This window comes from Oryctolagus cuniculus, chromosome 12 (genome assembly GCF_051225735.1).
Source record: "Oryctolagus cuniculus isolate XC-2025 breed Fujian yellow rabbit chromosome 12, ASM5122573v1, whole genome shotgun sequence".
In the NCBI taxonomy this organism is placed as follows: Eukaryota; Metazoa; Chordata; class Mammalia; order Lagomorpha; family Leporidae; genus Oryctolagus; species Oryctolagus cuniculus.
Genome location: NC_142878.1, coordinates 12,141,321 through 12,160,163, shown reverse-complemented (window position 1 = coordinate 12,160,163; position 18,843 = coordinate 12,141,321). Strand labels below are relative to the sequence as shown.

General features: G+C 50.9%; 1 protein-coding gene across 2 annotated transcripts in view; it reads left to right on the top strand.

Moving 5' to 3' along the window:
• Window positions 1-18,843, top strand: part of TRPM1 (transient receptor potential cation channel subfamily M member 1) — a 131,003-nt gene that overhangs the window by 49,488 nt on the left and 62,672 nt on the right. For both annotated transcript variants that reach the window (XM_070053538.2, XM_089311190.1), the window contains exons 3-7: window positions 7,776-7,855; window positions 14,517-14,712; window positions 16,290-16,503; window positions 17,088-17,212; window positions 18,134-18,305. In XM_070053538.2, coding sequence (XP_069909639.1) covers window positions 7,776-7,855; window positions 14,517-14,712; window positions 16,290-16,503; window positions 17,088-17,212; window positions 18,134-18,305 — 787 coding nt within the window. The remainder of the gene's footprint in view (window positions 1-7,775; window positions 7,856-14,516; window positions 14,713-16,289; window positions 16,504-17,087; window positions 17,213-18,133; window positions 18,306-18,843) is intronic.

Below are 18,843 nucleotides of genomic sequence, written 5' to 3'. Positions count from 1 at the left end.
AGCAGTCACAACACGGTTCACAAAAGCCCCAAAGTGAAAACAACCCAAATACCCATCGATGGACGAGTTCCCGTAATGGAATGTCCCTGAGCATGGCAGAGAATGAGATAGTGCCGCGCTCAACAGGGATGAATTCCAGAAACATCACACCTGGTGAAAGGAGCCAGTCACCAAAGGCCACCCCTTCCCTGTGAGCCGCCTAGGAGACAGGAAGCAGACGGGTGGGAGAGGGATGGGGCGGGACTACCGTCAGAGGTGATAAAAACATTCTGGACTCAGAAGTGAGGTTTATACCAGCTTAGCAACGTCATAAAAACCACTGAGCCACACACTTTGAAAGGCAAATTTTACGGTTTGTGGGTTATATCTCAATTTAAAAAAAATATATAGTAAATAGAAAAGTGTCACTTCCTTCGTTGTAAAGGTCTAGCTCTGTCTGTGGGACTCCAGACTGGAGGACTGTCTCCCAGTGCCCGGGGCAGGGGTCCCGGGCGGGAGGGGGCTGGACGCCTGTGAAAGAGGGACCCCCTTGCCCAGGGGAAGGCTCGGCTGTGACACCTTTCTGACACGCCCTGACATGCCCTGCCACGCGAGGCACAGGACTGAAGTCCCCCAAGTTCTCCCAGGAGCTCTGTCACGCGGGTCTCACACTCGCCCACAGCCTGCAGATCCGAGGGTGAGGGGCGCTGTCACCCTCAGTTTGCAGGAGGGGCTCAGCAGTGTGAGGGGCTGGCCCAGAGCTGGCGGCAGTCGGGTGCTCCCACTGTGCGCTCTGTCATAGGGACAGAGGCTGTGCGTGACCTGAGAGGGACCCAGAGCAGCCAGGGCAGGCAGGCTCAGCTAAGTCACCCGGAAATGACCTGTTGTGCCCAGGCCAGGGCCTCCTGGGGGCGGGCCGGGGGAGTGTGGGTTTGAATCCTTTGCGCACATGAAAGATGGGGGCTCTGTGCCGGGCTCTGGTTGGGGGAACTCACCTGATCCTCTGCAATGGAGCATTTCCAAGAACACAGGTGCCTCCCCAGGCGGGCCCCACAGGTGACCCAGAGACAGGCAAGGGCGGGTCCCGTGGGGCCATGGGTGCAGGTGAGGGACCCAGAGCCAAGTGCAGTTTTGCAGGGGTGCCAGCCGGCGGCTCCACGTCAAGAGGGAGTTCAAGCAAAGCCGAGAGTAGTAATCTCGCTCTTGGTTAAATATCGGCAGTGAATTGTACTTTATGAGGGTCAGGCCGAGCCCGCGTGTGGGCCACACGCAGCCGTGGGCTGAGAGCTTGAGTCATGTGCTCTAAATATACACTTGAAACGAGCGGTTTCTCCTGGCTAAACTGGGCCACACCTCCCTCATTTCACTGCGGGCTTTGCTGTTAATTTTGGCCCAAGACACATGGTCAGTTAGTAAACAGACTCGCCCGCCCAGCGGTGAGCCAGCTCCTGAGTTCAGAACCACTTCCCTCGGCGTCTCCCACTGCCACACGCGGGCTCTGCAGCCTACCCAGCACCCCGTCCTTGTCACTGTGCCCTCCCTGGCCTTCTTGGGGTGACCCCAAGTAGTCCCAGCTACTTCATTTCCAATCCAGCTCCCTGCTAGTGCAACCTGGGAAGGCAACGGCTGATGGCCCAACTACTTGGGCCCCTGCCACCACACGGGGGACCTGGATGGAGCTCCTGGCTCCTGGCTTTGGCCTGGGCCAGCCCTGGCTGTTGCAGGCATTTTGGGACTGAGCAGGTACAAGGAAGATTCTCTCTCTCTCTCTCTCTCTCTGCTCACTCTGCTTTTCAAGTTTTTAAAATAAGTACATAAGCGTTTAAATCATAGTTACCGAGGTGGTGCAGTAGTTTCCAGTGCTCTCTATGACTTTTTAAAAAAAATTGTTTGTTTATTTGAAAGTCAGAGTTACACAGAGAGAGGGAGGTCTTCCATCCGCTGATTCACTCCCCAGATGTCCGCAACGGCTGGAGCTGCGCCAATCCAAAGCCAGGAACCAGGAGCTTCTTCCAGGTCTCCCACGTGGGTGCAGGGGCCCAAGGATTTGGGCCATCTTCTACTGCTTTCCCAGGCCATAGCAGAGAACTGGATCAGAAGTGGAGCAGCCGGGACTCGAACCGGTGCCCATATGGGGTGCTGGCGCTTCAGGCCAGGGCGTTAACCCACTGCGCCACAGCGCCAGCCACTCTGTGATTTTCTTCCCAAGGTCTCCCTGAGACCCCTCCCCCCAGGGATGGTGGTCCTTGGCAGAGGTGTCGTGTAGGAGCAACCAGGATTAAACCCAGTCCCTTCCAAGTACTATGCAAAATGTGATCCCAGCGGAGGCGCAAAGCCACAGGGGGTCATTTCCATTTCAGAGATGAGTAAATCGCAGCTCAGAGGACCTGGCGGCATGGTGGCCCCAGGAGGACCTCACCGGCCCTGCACCCAGAATTCCCAGTGGGCGCCGGCAGTGTGGATTTGACATCAAAGCAGCCATTTCTGATGGCTGGAGGATGCGTATTTCACACAAGTTGGGTAGTATCCAGGCAGTGTGGGGACTCGGAAGGCTCTGTGACCGAGCCATGGGACCCCACACCCCACCACCACCTGTTCTCGGTTCTTGCTTTGCTGTAACAAGGTCTCCCCTGGGGTGGTCACTGTCACGCTGGACCCATGACGGATCTATGAGGAGTCAGGCGGTTCGGCTCAAAGATTGTGTGTCTTTGTTGCAACCTTGGCAGCACTCTGCGTGGGAGGAGTGTCTGACTCGGGGCCGCCACCCGGCACCTTTGCTCTGAGCAGTGCCAGGAGTGGGCACGCCCCTTGGGTCACCTCGGTTTGCTCCTGTCTGGACACGCACCCTTCCGGATGTGTGTGGACTGCAGAGGGGAGGCTGCCGCCCGCCGTGCTGGTGAGGGGCGAGCCAGGCATTGCCGACGTTCGTTTGTGTAGTCACCAAACAACACCAACAGGGCCTCTCTGCCAGGAATTCCGGAGGGCCCAGATTACACAGAGCGAGCCCTGGACGCTGCCGCTGCTCCCTGCCTTTTGTGGGGAGGAGGGAGGGGGGAGGTGTGGGGTTGGGGTGAGATGAGCAGTCCGGGGCCTTCCTGAAATGAGGGCATGATCCATGCCTCTGGCCTCCGTAACAGGCCGCAGGAAGAGTGGCCATTACCCCTCTGTTTAATCCCCCTAGGCTCCAGAACATTCCTGATGGGCAGCCCTGAACTGCTGTCCGACCTTAGCTCTAAAAGCCTAAAGGTCACTTCCAAAGCTAAGCACTGTGTCTCCTGGGGAAGGTGTGCGGTCACCTGCGGTGTTTTCACGCTGATGAGGCCGCCGCGCAGAGGCTGGCACGCGCCCTGGAAAGCCCTCCTTCTCCAGGCACGACGAGGGCCGGGGGGGGGGGGCCAGCCCCGCGACCGGAGCGTCCAGGTGCGCCCCTGGCAGGACACACCAGTCCTAAAGGTGAGCCCAAGCTGCTTCGGCCGCCGCCCGGCCAAGTCCTGTAGCACGGGCGGCGCTTCCCCTCCTAAGAATGCGGCCCGAGCCGGGCAGCATGGGGTTGCGCTCTGCTCTCTGACTTCCCACACTGGACTGGCCCAGCTTTCACCTCGTCCTTCCTGGAGGGGACGGAAGGCACAAAGGAGGCGGGGCCTGAAGGGGCGGGGTAAGGAGAGACAGCAAGGGGTGGAGCTGAGAAGCCAGGCCCAGAGACGGATGGGGTGGAGCCTAGAGGGGCGGGCGGGGCCCAGGGGGAGGGTCCAGCTACAGTGGGGCGGGGCCTAGAGAGGGTGGAGCCAGCTAGCGATGGGCGGGGTCTAGGGAGGGGAAAGATGGGGCCTAGAGGGCAGGGTAAAGAGGGGAAGCAAGGGGTGGAGCTGAGAAGGCCAGGCCCAGAGATGGATAGGGGTGGAGCCTAGAAAGGGTGGGCGGGTCTAGTTTGGAGTGGGGGCGGGGCCTGGAGGGGAGGGCAGGGCCTAGGGAGGGAGGCAGCCGTGCGGGGTCTTGCCTCTTCCTTGGGAGTTCCTAGCCTTTCCTTGCCTCGGTGGGCTTGGTGTCCTGGAAGGGCCGGGTCTGGTGTTTTCTAGGCTGCGTCTCCGTTCGGGTTGCCCCATGCTTCCTCCCCGCCAGATTCGGGTTAGCATTTGTTCTCGGAGTCTTTCATCAGGAGCCTGGTGGGAACGGGGGTTCCATTCCAGGGGTGCACACTTTGTGTTAGGTGGCGCTCACCGAATTTCCCCACTGTCCGGTCAGGTCAGGAATTCTCATAAACGGCTGTGGGTGATGTTTTGAGATGACGGAAGTGCCCTGTCACTCACTACTTTCCGCGTTCATCCAAGATTTTTGATGACAGCCAGACGGTGATTCTCGGATTCCTCTGAGTCCATCGTTCCTTCTACATGGATCAGGGGACTTTCCGCGGGAAGAAAGTGCTTCTCCATCTGCCTGTGTATTTATTTATGCCTGTATTTGTGCCACTGTGGACTCAGGTCCTTAATAAGTAAGAGTTCTCATCCTTGATGGCAACCATTCATTTGCGTGCTCAGATAATCCCAGACAAGCCAGTAGGAGCCCTCCGCACTGGCTTCTGTGTTCTTTTGGCGTGTTCCCGTGTTAAAAGTAAATACTTCCTAGTTTGCTGGCACAAAATGTCCCGGGCTCTTCTTGAACTTCCCTGCCCCAGCCCTGAACTGAGTCATTTCTGCTAGAAGCTCTGGCTGCTTTCAGTGGAGAATGGCATTTAGAAAGCAGTGTCTGGGCACTAGGTTTGCTCACTGCGGTGAGGTGGCACTGGGGCTCGGCCCTTTCCGTGGGGACCGCGTGTGTGCACGGACCTGCCGGTGTGTGGGTGGGGTGGTGGGCAGATTGACTCCTGATTGTCATGGTTTCTGTAGCCCTCCCCCCATGGAGTGCGGGGAGGAGGGATTCACTGCCAGGGGTTAAAGAAGGCGAGGTGATGCAGATGCCAGGCTGCGTGGAGACCCTGCTCTGTCTTGCATGTCCTCTAGCGTTTGCTCCCCCAGTGGAGTTCAGCTTCTGAAGTGGGTGCTGCTGTGTGGAGAGGCTCATGTGGCAAGGGACGGACGAGGCCTAAGGACAGCACGGGAATTTGGCGATGGATCCTCCCCAGCCCCCACACATGGTGTGCGGGAGTCCTCGTGAGAGACCCCCCACTTCAGAAGCACCCAGCTAAGCCGCGTACATCTCTGATCCACAGAAGTTGTGAGATAATAAATAGGAGCTGTTGCAAGCCGCCAAGTTTGGGGGGGCAGTTTGTTAGGCTAAGCGATAGAAAGCGAATGCAGTATTTCTAACTACAGGTGCGTGCCTGGCGTCCGTGTGTGCTGGTTTAGAGAGGGATCGCACTTGCAGCCGCGTCTGTGGCTATATCCATCCCGGTGCATTACAGACCCTGAGCTCACACTGGTAACTTTCACTTCGGTGCTACCGGGTTCCTTCTACCCTTCCCCACTCCCTGCTCCAACAGCGAGAAACGCAGCTCCAGTTCTCCTTAGTGCCTTGATTTATTTGTTCAGTCCCAGGATCCCGAGAAAGCAGTCTCAGAATTGCTGTTCCGTGTCTTCTGTGAAAAAGTAAGCTACTCAGGGGAGTTCAGTCTTGTTGTCTTTAGTTGGCATCCAGTGCAAATACCGTGACCCCTGTGGTTAAAAAGAGGCATGCGTGTGCTCGCCCAGCGTCTCCGGGAAGTGAGGCATGAAAGGCAAAGGGGAAGGCTCATTGCTCCCCAGACAGGCAGCGCTCGGCCTTGCTGTTTTGCACCGGATTGTTCCAGCCTTGCAGGTCCGAAGGGCTGGGGCAGGCGGCTTCGGAGGCTGCTCTGTGCCTTCTCCTGGGAGCCGCGGCTGCCTGCTCGCCTCTCATTAGCACAAACGCGACGCTCTGGGCAGCCAGCCGTGCAGTCTGCCGGCCAGCCCCGAACTGTTTGGAGAGAATAGTGTGCGATGTTGCTTTATGAGGGCCCCTGGGGAAGGCTTTGGATTGCAATCACTCCCATTATTCACAAAGGAAGCTAAGTGATGAACGGCTCTGGGATGGCCCAGAAAGGCTGGGCTTGCTGTCCCCGGTGTCCTGTCTCTGGCTCTGGGGCAGGGGCCAGAGCTCAGGGCGATGTGGGAAATCTTAGGTAATTTTAAGTGCACGAGCTGGAAGCTGCAGCTCCTTTGCTCTGTGTCGCTGTGTTCACCTAGCTGTCAATCAGGGGAGCCCTCCCCAGGAAGTACTTCCTCTTATCCGGGACTTGAGGCTCTCCTTGAGTAGAGCGCCGGTGACACTGGGCCATCACTGCAGCCCTCTGAGGGGAAACCGTCAGAGACAAGGGAGTTGCACAGGGTGGGTGGGGGAGCACCCCGGTCACACCATGGTCATAGGTCACGCCGTGGTGCCCCACGTGGAGACTGTGGGAAAGGGGCCAGGACTCTCCCTCCCTTCTCTGAGATCTGTTTTTCACAGGCTAAGTTGCCTGGTTTCCCAGTGCCTGCCAGAGACAGGCACTCAGTGCCACAGGCACATACAGGCACATACACTACACATCATCCATCATGCCCATGCAACATACATGGCACACACCACGTGCTCACACTGACACATGAAACATGCACCACAGACACACACACACGCACTGCACACACACCCATTCACACGCACTCCCGCCACGCACCCTATACTCACACACTACACATACATGACACATACCACATGCTCACATCAACATATGGCACATGCACCACAGACATACACACACACACCCTCACATATACACCCCACACACCTATTCACACATATTCCCACTATACACACACCATACATACATGACACATACCACGTGCTCACATCAACACATGGCACATGTACCACAGACATACATACCATACACACACACCCCACACACCCATTCACATGCACTCCCATCACACACCTTACACTCACACACCATACATACATGAAACATACCACCTGCTCACATCAACACATACACATGTAACACAGACACACATACCACACACACATACTGCACACACACTCTCACTACATACTCTCTACTCACACACTATACATCCATGACACATAGCAAATGCTCACATCAAACATAACACATGCAGCATGGACACATACACCACACACATACATTCACATGCACTCCCGCCACATACTTTATACTCACACACCATACATGCATGACACATACTCCAATACACCCAAACTCATCACATAACTGCACACGTCACCCATGCCCAGCACTGCAGGTGCACAGTGAGCCAGACCGTGGGGAGACGGAGGGCAGGACAGACTCCCCAGCAAGGCAGACTTCGGCTTCCCCCCCTCCCATGAGCTGTGCCAGCGTAGGACCTGGCCTGCTCTGGAAGGGCTCTGTCCCCTCATTGCCTGCTGGCTCCCTCAATTCTGGGCGGCGAGAGCCACAGGCCACTTCTCATGCAGCCGGTCACTTCCCCTTCTGGGCCTGGGGCCCCTGCTTTGGTGAGGGTGTTCCTGGTACCTAGAACATGATGACCCCTAGGAGGAAGCTTGCAGGGGCAGGCTGCCACGTGCCGTCCAGCCAGGACTGGGGCCTCCACAGGGACTTGTCTTGCTGCCTACCTCTGCCCTGGGGGCCTCCTCAAGCTGCCCCGCCCCCTCAGTGCCTGTTGTCCAGAGGGTGAATTAGGAGTCACCAAATGGGAACCATAAATGCGTACCTCCAAATCATGCGCATTTTCTACAAGCGAAATCATGAATTCGGGTGGCAGCTTGGGAAAGATCAGCCTGATTTCTGTTTCTTTCTCTTCCAGGGCCAGAAAGCTTGGATAGAGAAAACCTTTTGCAAACGGGAATGTATCTTTGTAATTCCCAGCACAAAAGACCCTAACAGGTAAGCTGGAAGCCTCAAAATGAAGACATTCTCCAAACCAGTGCTTGTGTACCCGTTGCCTGGCAACAGGTCCTCTAGTGTTTGTGGGGGATGGGAGGAGCAGAGCCAAGGGGGGGCGGCCAGAGTCTTCCTCTTGTGACTCATTAACCGGGACTAACTGGGCTCCTCTGGGAAGATGCCAGGAGCCCTGGAAAAGAGGTTCGTCTGCCACTCACCCAGATGTGACCCTCATAAGCAGATGCACCCACGGCAAGCTCTTAGCCTGAGTGTGATGGTGATGCTGAGAGCTGTGGTTGGATTTCCAGGATATCTACCAGCCAGGCCTCCTCCACAGACTCTCATAATGAATTTAGACTCTGCACCACAGGCAAGATCTCAGCCTAGGTGACCCGATACAGCCTCCTTAAAGGGCTTGACGTGTGCACAAAACTGCAGCTATTCAATCCCCTGTATGAAAATACAACAGAGAGCCTTCTAAAGTCACGTGAGCGACTGGAAGTAAACCCGGCTGAAAGTTGGCATCACCGAGGGGAAAGAACCTTGAGGCTGATTGATTTATTGATACGTTCACCCAACATCTTCGTGGACTTCATGTGTGCAGACTCTTAGCAGGGAGCTGGATCAGAAGTGGAGCAGCCAGGGGTTGAACTGGTGCTTATGAGGGATGATGGCGCTGCAGGCAGTGGCTGTACCGGCTATTCCACAAGGCCAGCCCCTGAAAGGAAAATTTATACTTGAAAAATGCCATATCAGAAAGAAAGAAATATCTTAAATAATTAACCTAACCCTCTATTCCAAGACACTGGAAGAAGGAGGAGAAACTCCATCTAAAGCAGCTAGAAGGAAGTTAATGATGGAAACGGAAATAAATGAAAAAGAATAGAACAGAGAAAGTCAATGAAAGGGAAAGATGATCCGGGGAAAGATCAACCAGGCAACAAATCTTTATCTGATGAAGAAAAATGGGAGAAAACTCAATGACCAGAATCAGAAATGAAAAAGGGGGCATCACTTCCAGTCTTATAGAAATAGTATAAAATATACAAGAAACTATAGTTTGTACACCAACAAGCTTAGATGAATGGGAAAGTTCCTAGAAAGACACAAACTAACAAAAGGATTCAAGAACAAATACACAGTGCAAGGGGCCAGGCCATGATGCAAGCAGGTTAAGCCCCTGCCTGCCTGTGACACCGGCGTCCCATATGGGCGCCAGCCAGATGGAGTCCCAGCTGCTCTACTTCTGTCTCCGCTCCCTGCTGATGCTCCTGCAAAGTAACAGAGGATACTCAAGTCCTTGGTCCCCTGCCACCCACTTGGGAGACCTGGATGGAGGTCCAGGCTCCTGGCTTTGGCCTGGCCCAGCCCTAGCCATAGCAGCCATTTGGAGAGTGAAACAGTAGATGTATGATATCTTTCTTTTTCTTTTCTTTTCTTTTCTTTTCTTTTCTTTTCTTTTCTTTTCTTTTCTTTTCTTTTCTTTTCTTTTCTCTTTTCTCTTCTCTTCTCTTCTCTTCTCTTCTCTTCTCTTTTCTCTTCTCTTCTCTTCTCTTCTCCTCTCCTCTCCTCTCCTCTCCTTTTTCTTTTCTTTTCTTTTCTTTTCTTTTCTTTTCTTTTCTTTTCTTTTCTTTTCTTTTCCCCCTTTCTGTGTAACTCTGCCTTTTAAATATATAAAATAAGTCTTTCTTAAAAAATTTATTAGAGAGGCAGAGTTAGAGAGAGAGAAACAGAGAGAAAGACCTTCCTTCTGTTGGTTCACCCCCCAAATGGCCGCTATGGCCAGCACGCTGCACTGATCCGAAGCCAGGAGCCAGGTGCTTCCTCCTGGTCTCCCATGTGGGTGCAGGGCCCAAGCACTTGGGCCATCCTCCACTGCACTCCCGGGCCACAGCAGAGAGCTGGACTGGAAGAGGAGCAACCGGGACTAGAACCCAGTGCCCACATGGGATGCCGGTGCTGCAGGCGGAGGATTAACCAAGTGAACCATGGCCAAGGCCCCATAAAATAAGTCTTTAAAAAATACACAATCTGGGAGCTGTTGCTATGGCACAGGAGTTTAATCCTCCAGCTGCAGCACCGGCATCCCATATGGGCGCCAGTTCTAGTCCCGGCTGCTCCTCTTCCTATCCAGCTCTCTGTTGATGGCTTAAGAAAGCAGTAGAAGATGGCCCAAGTCCTTGGGCCCCTGCACCCACATGGGAGACCTGGAGGAAGCTCCTGGCTCCTGGCTTTGGATTGGCGCAACTCCGGCAGTTGTTGCCATTTGGGGAGTGAACCAGCGGATGGAGGACCTTTCTCTCTGTCTCTCCCTCTCACTGTCTGTAACTCTACCTGTCAAATAAATAAAATATTAAAAACATACACAACCTGAATAAATTTATAAGAAGTTAAGAAATAGTATTAGTAATCAAAAAACTATTTGTCACTCCTGGTGGCTTCTCTGCCAAGTTCTAAGACACATTCAAAGCAGAATTCACACCAGTGATCTACAGACGCTTCCCAAAGGAGCTGAGCGAGGAGCGCTTCCCACCACGCTTTGTGAGGGCAACGTTACGTTGATAGTGCTCGCACAGATACTGAAATTGGAACAATATTACATTGAAGGCCAGTGCCGCGGCTCAATAGGCTAATCCTCCGCCTAGTGGCGCCGGCACATGGGGTTCTAGTCCCGGTCAGGGTGCCGGATTCTGTCCCTGTTGCCCCTCTTCCAGGCCAGCTCTCTGCTGTGGCCCGGGAGGGCAGTGGAGGATGGCCCAAGTGCTTGGGCCCTGCACCCCATGGGAGACCAGGAGAAGTACCTGGCTCCTGCCATCGGATCAGCGCGGCGGCCATTGGAGGGTGAACCAACGGCAAAGGAAGACCTTTCTCTCTGTCTCTCTCTCTCACTGTCCACTCTGCCTGTCAAAAAATAAAAAATTAAAAAAAATATTACATTGATAGCAAATCCAGACTAGAGTGTTACCAGAAAGGAGAATTACAGATCAATATATTTTATAAATAAGGATGTAGAAATTCTGAACGCTAGCAACATAGAAAAAGAATTATACACTATAACCAAATGGGATTTATCCTAGGGGTGCAAGGTTAGTTTACATCAGAAAAACAATTCATGTAATGCATCGTATCAATAGAATAAAACCAAAATTCACTTGGTCATCTCAATAGACAAAGAAAAAGCATTTGATGAAACCCAATACACTTTGTGATAATAATAATAATAATAATAAAAACCACTTAGACCACTAGGAATAGAAAAGAACTCCCTCAACCTAGTAAGGTCTATGAAAAGCCTACAGCTAACATTATTCTCAATGGCAAAAGATTGGCTGCTTCTCCTACTATCAGGGGTAAGACAAAGATGTCTGCTCTCCCTGTTTCTTTTCAGCATTGTGATGGAGGTTCTGCCTGGGGCAATCAGGCAAGAAAAAAAGGTGACAAACATCCAGATTGGATGAAAGTAAAGCTGTCTCTGCAGATGACTAATCTTGTATATAGAGAATCCACCAATAAAGAAAAAAAACTAGAACTAATAGATGAGTCCAGCAAGGTTGTGGCATAGGAGATCAAGACACAAAGATCAAGTGTATTTCCATACACTTACAATAGACCATATGAAATGAAACTAGCGCAGTGATGCTATATACAATAATACGAAAAAGGACAATATATTTAGGAATAAACTTAAAATAAGTGCAAAATATGCCCCCTGAAAACTACAAACACTGTTGAAAGAAAGGAATGACAATAATTGGGAAAGTTCCTATGTTTCTAGAAGAAATTGCTCATATGCGGTACTCTCAAAATGGTTCAGCTCAGTCCCTATCAGAATCCCAGCTGACTTTTTTGCATAAATTGACAAACTGATTCTAAAATTTCACAAGGAATCCAGAACAGCCAAAACAACTCTGCAAAATTAAAAAAAAAAAAAAAAGGTAAGAGGACTTCTATTTCCTGATTTTTAAAACTTAATATAAAGCTACAGAAACCAAAGCCCTATGATACTGCCATAGGATAGGTACACAGACCAATGGAATAGAATTGACAGTCCAGAAAGAAACCCACATATACATCACAAATTGATTTGAGGGGAGGGTGAAACACCGTTCAGGGAGGAGAGAATCAGCTTTCAACAAATGGTGCTGGAACAAGTGTGTTTGGACCATTTTTACACTACCTGTGAAAATTAACTCGAAGTGGACTGAACACCTACATTTAAGAGTTAAAACTATAAAACTCTTAGATGAAAACATAGGAATAAGTTTTCATGACCTGAGATTTATCAAATGATTCTGAGATATAACACCAAAAACATGAGCAACAAAAGAAAAAAAATGATTTGGACTTTATCAAAATTAAACATATTTGTGTTTCAAGGGACCATTAAGAAAGTAAAAAGAGAACTGAGAGAAAAGATTTACAAATCATGCATCTGATAAGGGGCTTGGACCCAGAACATCAAAGAACTCTCACTATTCCAAAAGGAAAAGAAAGATAACTCAGGCTTTAACATGGGCAAAGGTTTTTAAATAGGCATTTATCCAAGGAATTTATACAAATAGTCAACAAACACAAGGACATGTAAATCGAAACTGCCACTTCACATCCAGGCGGGTGATTAGAATCAAGATGTGAGGTAATGACGAGTGTCCGAGAGGCCCTGGAGAAATCAGAAGCTCCTTCTCTGCGGTGGGAGTGTCCCCAGCACAGTCACCCTGGAAACCCGTCCTGTGGTTACTCAGCTGATGAAACGCAGAGTAACCACATGACACAGCAGTTCCACTCCTAGGTGTAGACCCAAGAGAGATGAAAACACACGTCTGTATACAAACTTCCACTCCACAAATATTCATAACAGCGACGCTCATGGTAGCCAAAAGGTGCAAACAACCCAAATGTGCGTGAAATGACGGATGGATGTTTATCCATCTATATACTGGGATGTTATTCCGCTGTAAGAGAGAAGGACGTACTGACGTGTGCTGCAGCATGGATGAACCCTGAAAATGCAGCCAATGAAGGAAGCCGGTCACGAAAGACCACGGTGAAGGACTCCTTTCGTGTGAGATATCTAGAGCAGGGAGATCCAAGAGACAGAAGTGGATTTGTGGTCGCTGATGGCTGGTTAATGCACATGTAGATGGGCGATAGGAGGCTGAGACCAAGTGTGTAAAATTTCTTTTCTGGTGATGAAAGTGTTCTAAAAAAATTTTTTTTACCAATTTGAGTTTTTAAAATTACTTTGAAAGGTGGTGGTAGGGGGGGTCTTCTGTTCCCTGGTTCACTCTCCTGGCTGGGCCAGGCTGAAGCCTGAAGCCTGGAACTTCATCCAGGTCTCCGAGGGGGGTGTCGGGGCCCAGGTACCTGGACTATCACTGCTGCTCTCCCAGACTCGTTAGCAGGGGGCTGGATGGGAAACAGAACAGCAAGGACTCGAAGTTGTAAGCAGCAGGTTAACCCACTACTGTTAATGTCAGCCCAAAAAGCGTTCTAAAATCGATTATAGTGATGATTGTACATGTCAATGCTAAAAACCATCAAATGGTACACTGAAAACGGGTCAGTTCTGTGGTATGTGAATTATACCTCAATAAAGCTTTGTCTTTATAAAGATTTTTTTTAAAGATGGGTAGAGGGAGCAAGGAAAGGGTTGGGGGAGGGAGAGAAAGAAAACCAAAAAGTAGCCAGAAATGGAAAGAGAATGGAGGCACAGCCAGCCCCTGGCAAGGCCCCTACACACTTGCACACGCATCTGCCACACACACGCACATACTCACTCACCTTTGCCTGAGTACAAGTATCCCCTTTAGCCCCAAGCCAATTCCGCCCGCAGCTCTCTCATTCTCCAGCTCCGCCCCCCGCAACTTGCTGGTGTGCATGACCACCCACGCAGGTCCTCTGGGGCAGCAACAGACACCCCCTCCCCCAGCTCTCCCATGTCACTGGGCCCTGGATCCCATCTGCACCAAGACATTGCTCCAGGCTACTGCTGTTCTTCCCAGCAGATGTTTCAAGTGTTGGCTGGACCCAACCCCCTCAAAAGTGTGGCAGCCAAAAGTGACTGGGTGACAAATGAAACCCTAGGCCTGCTAGGAGAGGGAGCTGGCACGAGACCAAGGACCGTGCGCAGGGAAAACCAGAGAGAGAGACCTCCATGAGAGCAGGAGAGGCTGGCCAGGTTCCGGGGGAGGCACCGTGCAAACAAGATCGTTGAAGCTGCTTAGGGTATGGCCCAGTGGGCCAGCGGCTCGAGCAGATTTAAAATACACTTTTAATGCTGCTTGGTAAAGGAGTTTTGGAGGAGTTCGACAGTCCTGACCACTCCTGGGAGGGCAGCAGTACATTCTGAGTATACGATTACTTCGTCAGAGGGTGTTCAGTAATGGATGTCATAGTGATATTGCCAAGACATTGAAAAGAGTTCAGATGTGTTGGGTATAGAAGGGCGACTATCCAGTGCATTGTAAATAGACTGGACATAAACAGACTGGCCTTGAGAAAGGCCATCCTAAGGGGCATTTCTGTCCCTACTGACATTGGGTAGCTAAGGTGTTTGTGAGTAAGCCCCTGTTTGAACCCAACTCACCTGTTGAGCGTACTCTTGGTGCTGATGGTGGGGAAGGAGGAAACGTTCCAGAGAGACGTGCTTTGCCTTTGTTTCCAGGTGTTGCTGTGGACAGCTCATCAACCAGCATATCCCCCCTCTGCCAGGCGCAACACCCAGCAAAAATGGAGAGGAGCACAAACAGGTGGAGACTCAGCCCGAGAAGTGGGCTGTCAGCAAGCACACCCAGAGCTACCCAACAGATTCCTATGGAATTCTGGAATTCCAGGGTGGCGGATACTCCAACAAAGCCATGGTGAGAAGTGAGAAGGGTATTTGGACACAGCGTTGTGGGGATCTCAGACTTCACCAGGGCACAGTCCCCCAGCCTGCAGATACCTAGACCTTCTTCAAAGTTGTGCTCGGTCTTCCTAGATATTTCATTGTAAATCCAAGAGATTTATCTATCTGTGCGCATGGCTTTTGAGTCATGGAATTTGGATACTGGCCTCCACTGTAAAACATACATAGTATCCCGAAAATCCGTACCAAAGCTCAAAACCTGCAAACGATGCTGTAGTCCAGCCTTACAACCTAGCTATCATCCCATTGCTCCATCTCCAGTGATAAGAGAGAAATTCCTTTTTTTAAAAAAATAAATGTGACCATGCAACCCCTGTTAGATGTGTTGAAATTCTCTTGTATTTTCCCCTGGAGTCTGTCCACAGAGTCCCTGGGCTTGTACTCAGCTGGCCTGAAAAGCATGAAGGTCTCCCACAGTTGCATGTAGACAGGGAGTGGCCTTCCTGGTGAGCCTGCCAGAGAGGGGAGGCTTCAGCGCTGGGATCCCTTTCAGCTGCTTCTGAAGAATACGCCCACACACCCATCCGACCATGTTGGTAGTTTATTTAATTGGCCCAATGTCACCGCTAAAATAAAATTCTGTTGTACTCCAAATGCCACAATATATCGTCATCCGGAATGGCACCCCCCCACCCCAATGGCATGGACACAGGGGAGCGATGCACAGGGGCCAAGCCCTGTGAACATTAGTCTCTGTTGATTAGGGAGAAGGCCAAGTCCAGTTCTGGGCCCATGATTCTCTTCCCCACTCACTCATCAACAACCTTGTCCAACTTCTCAGGCCATTGCTCCAGCTGAGCCAACTTTGGAGTTGATATCTCTAAGGTTAGGATTGCCAGACGAAATACAGGACACCTCATTATGTCTGAATTTCAGACAAATAATGGAAGATTGTTTTAGTACAAGTATGTCTCAAACATGTGACTTACTGCATTTAGTAAAAATATTGTACTAAAATTTAGCTTGTCATTGTTCATCTAAAAGTCAGTTTCCTGGTGTCTTTGTCTACTTGACTGCTGTAACTACACACTTAGCGTGGGTAATTTATGAACAGAAATTGTATTGCTTACAGTTCTAGAACCTGGAAGTCCAGGATCAAGGCCCCGGCAGAGCTGGCGTCTGGTGAGGGCAGCCTCCTGCTCATAGATGATGCCTTCTTGTTGCATTTGTATGTAGCAGGCTTCCATGGGCCTCTTTTTTTAGGGCACTAATCCCATTGATTTGGGCCTTCATGGCCTAATGCCTGCTCAGAGGTCCACGTCTTAATCCACATGCATTAGTGATTCAGCTTCAACATGCAAATTTTGGGGAATGCCTTCTGACCATTGCACTGGGCGTCCTGTATTTTTATTTGCTAAATCTTCCTCTATTTCCCTGTAGTCCGTTGGCCTAAGTCTTACCCAGAGGGCCTCAGGACACCGAGGGAGAGGGCAGATAGTTCCTGCTTGGACCTTAGTGAAAGCCCCTCTTCCCTTTGCCACAAGAAGCAAAACCAAGAACAGGCGCTGAGCATCGCCCATTGCTTTGCAGTACATCCGGGTATCCTACGACACCAAACCGGATGCTCTGCTTCATCTCATGGTGAAAGACTGGCAGCTGGAACTCCCCAAGCTCTTAATATCCGTGCATGGAGGCCTGCAGAACTTTGAGATGCAGCCCAAGCTGAAGCTGGTCTTCGGGAAAGGCCTGATCAAGGCAGCCATGACCACGGGGGCCTGGATCTTCACGGGGGGCGTCAGCACCGGTAAGAGCAGACCCCTGCCCTCACTGGGAACGGACACACTCAGAACTCCTGACCCTACAGCGAAGTGAGATGTTTTTTCAGTAATTTGTTTTAGAGTGTGATTCATGTTGTTCAAACAGCAAGTATAATAACACCAGTGATGACAACAAACAGCGCTGGGTCACCTGTCACAGGGCAGTCTCTGAGCCCTGCGTGACATCATCTTCACTGACCCTCTTGACAATCCTTTCCCTGTTGTTGGGAGAGGAAACTGAGGCAAGGAGAGGGTAAGGATCGTGCCGGGCAGTCTGATTCTCAACTCCAGCCGAATGCAGCCAGGGACCCCCAGAGCGGCCTCGGTGACTTCCATCTCAAGGTCATGAAAGCTTGAAAAGGAAGTCTCTGCTCTGATTTCTGTTTTTGTTTTCCCCTTTTAAGGCGCTAAGGCGGGAGTCTGGACTGTTATGAACTCAGGCTTTTAGGGAACTTCTTTTCATGATGAAGGTGGATGCGTCTTATCCCTCTTCCAGAAGGGATACATGAGTGTGGTGTGATGGGCATGACGGGAAGTGGAGTCCTAAAATAAGACTCCTGGCTGCTCGCAGGTGTCATCAGCCACGTGGGGGATGCCTTGAAAGACCACTCCTCCAAATCCAGAGGCCGGGTTTGTGCCATAGGAATCGCTCCCTGGGGCATGGTGGAGAATAAGGAAGACCTGGTTGGAAAGGATGTAAGTGTTTTCTCTAAAGAAACTCTGTTCAAATGAAAGTCTTTATTTTGAGATCATTGTAGAATCGCGTGCAGAAGTAAGAAGCAATGAAGAGAGCCCCCATATCCCCTTCACCTGTTCCCGGAACGATACCATCTTACATAGTGACAGTAGGATATCACAGCTGGGATGTGGACATCCATGCAGTCAAGGGCAGGACACCTCCATCAACACAAGGCTCCCTCCCGTGCCCTTTCATAACTATGGCTAATTTCCTCTGACCCTCAGCAGCCACCAATCTGCCTCACATCTCTACAGTTTTATCATGGCAAAATAATATATCAACAGGATCACTCAGTGTGTATGACCTTCAGGGACTGGCTGTTTCCACGCCACATGAGCCTCTGCACATTTGTCCAAGTTGTCATGTGTATTGATGTCCCTTCCTTCCCACTGCTGAGCGGCTTCCCATGGTATAGCTATACCACCGGCTGCTTAACCAGTTATGCATTGAGGCCATCTGAGTTATCTACCATTTTTCTATCACAAAAAAAGTTGTCATAGACACAAGTGTATAGGATTCTGCATTACCACGAGTTTCAATGCTCTGTGATAAAATCCAAGAGTGAGATTCCTGAGTTGTCATTTTCTAAATATGTTTTTGTACATTTTAACATAGCAACTGGGGGAAAGGGCCTTTAATAGGAAAGATGGAGAAGTGAGAATAGCTCTAAATGAAGTCATTATCTATGAGGAGCTTTCAGAATGCTCGTGGAAAATGCACTGTGAAAAAACGAGGCATCAATTTCGAAATCCCTTGCACCCAAACAAGCTTTATCTTTCAATTCCACTTCCCACCTCCCTCAGACAGAGTCCACTTGCTCCCCTGCTGGTCTCAGCGTCTAAGCTGTGCAGCTCTGATTTGTGTTGTCATTTTGTCAGGTAACGAGAGTGTATCAGACCATGTCCAACCCTCTAAGTAAGCTCTCTGTGCTCAACAACTCCCATACCCACTTTATCCTGGCCGACAACGGCACCCTGGGCAAATATGGCGCCGAGGTGAAGCTGCGAAGGCAGCTGGAGAAGCACATCTCTCTGCAGAAGATCAACACAAGTAAGTTCCGGCTCAGGCCGTGGGCTCTGCCGCGGGACCGGTGCCTCCATCCTGAACTCTAGGCTGGGAGGGAAATCGCCCAAGAGTGGCTCAGTTTTAAAGTCGATGATGAGTAGATCAACAGAAAACGACTTGCTTAAATGGTTTACCTTAGCTACCTGCTAAGCTTCATTCACTGACCTGCGCTGTGATGTTTTCCCCAAGTTAACAAGTGGGTGCAAGAAACAACCCTGCAGTGGTTGCCATGGTGATGAGGTGCCCCGCCCCCTCCATGTTGTCCGGCGGTTCTTGTTCCCTCTACTGCCATTACCTTTTGAATGTTTTAATAGGAAACACGTTTTTCACTGAGAGAATTAGTATGATTCCTCCTATCAACTGACAATTGTAATACAGTCGTTAGATATCTCTGTAGCTCTGGGTCATTCAGACCAGAATGGTCCGGTGAGGAAACTTCCGGAGAGCGCTGCCGGGGCCAACCTGCTCCTGGGAGGGCCTTGTCCCTGTGGTCCCGGGGGCACAGCCAAGAGGGGGAGTGGCT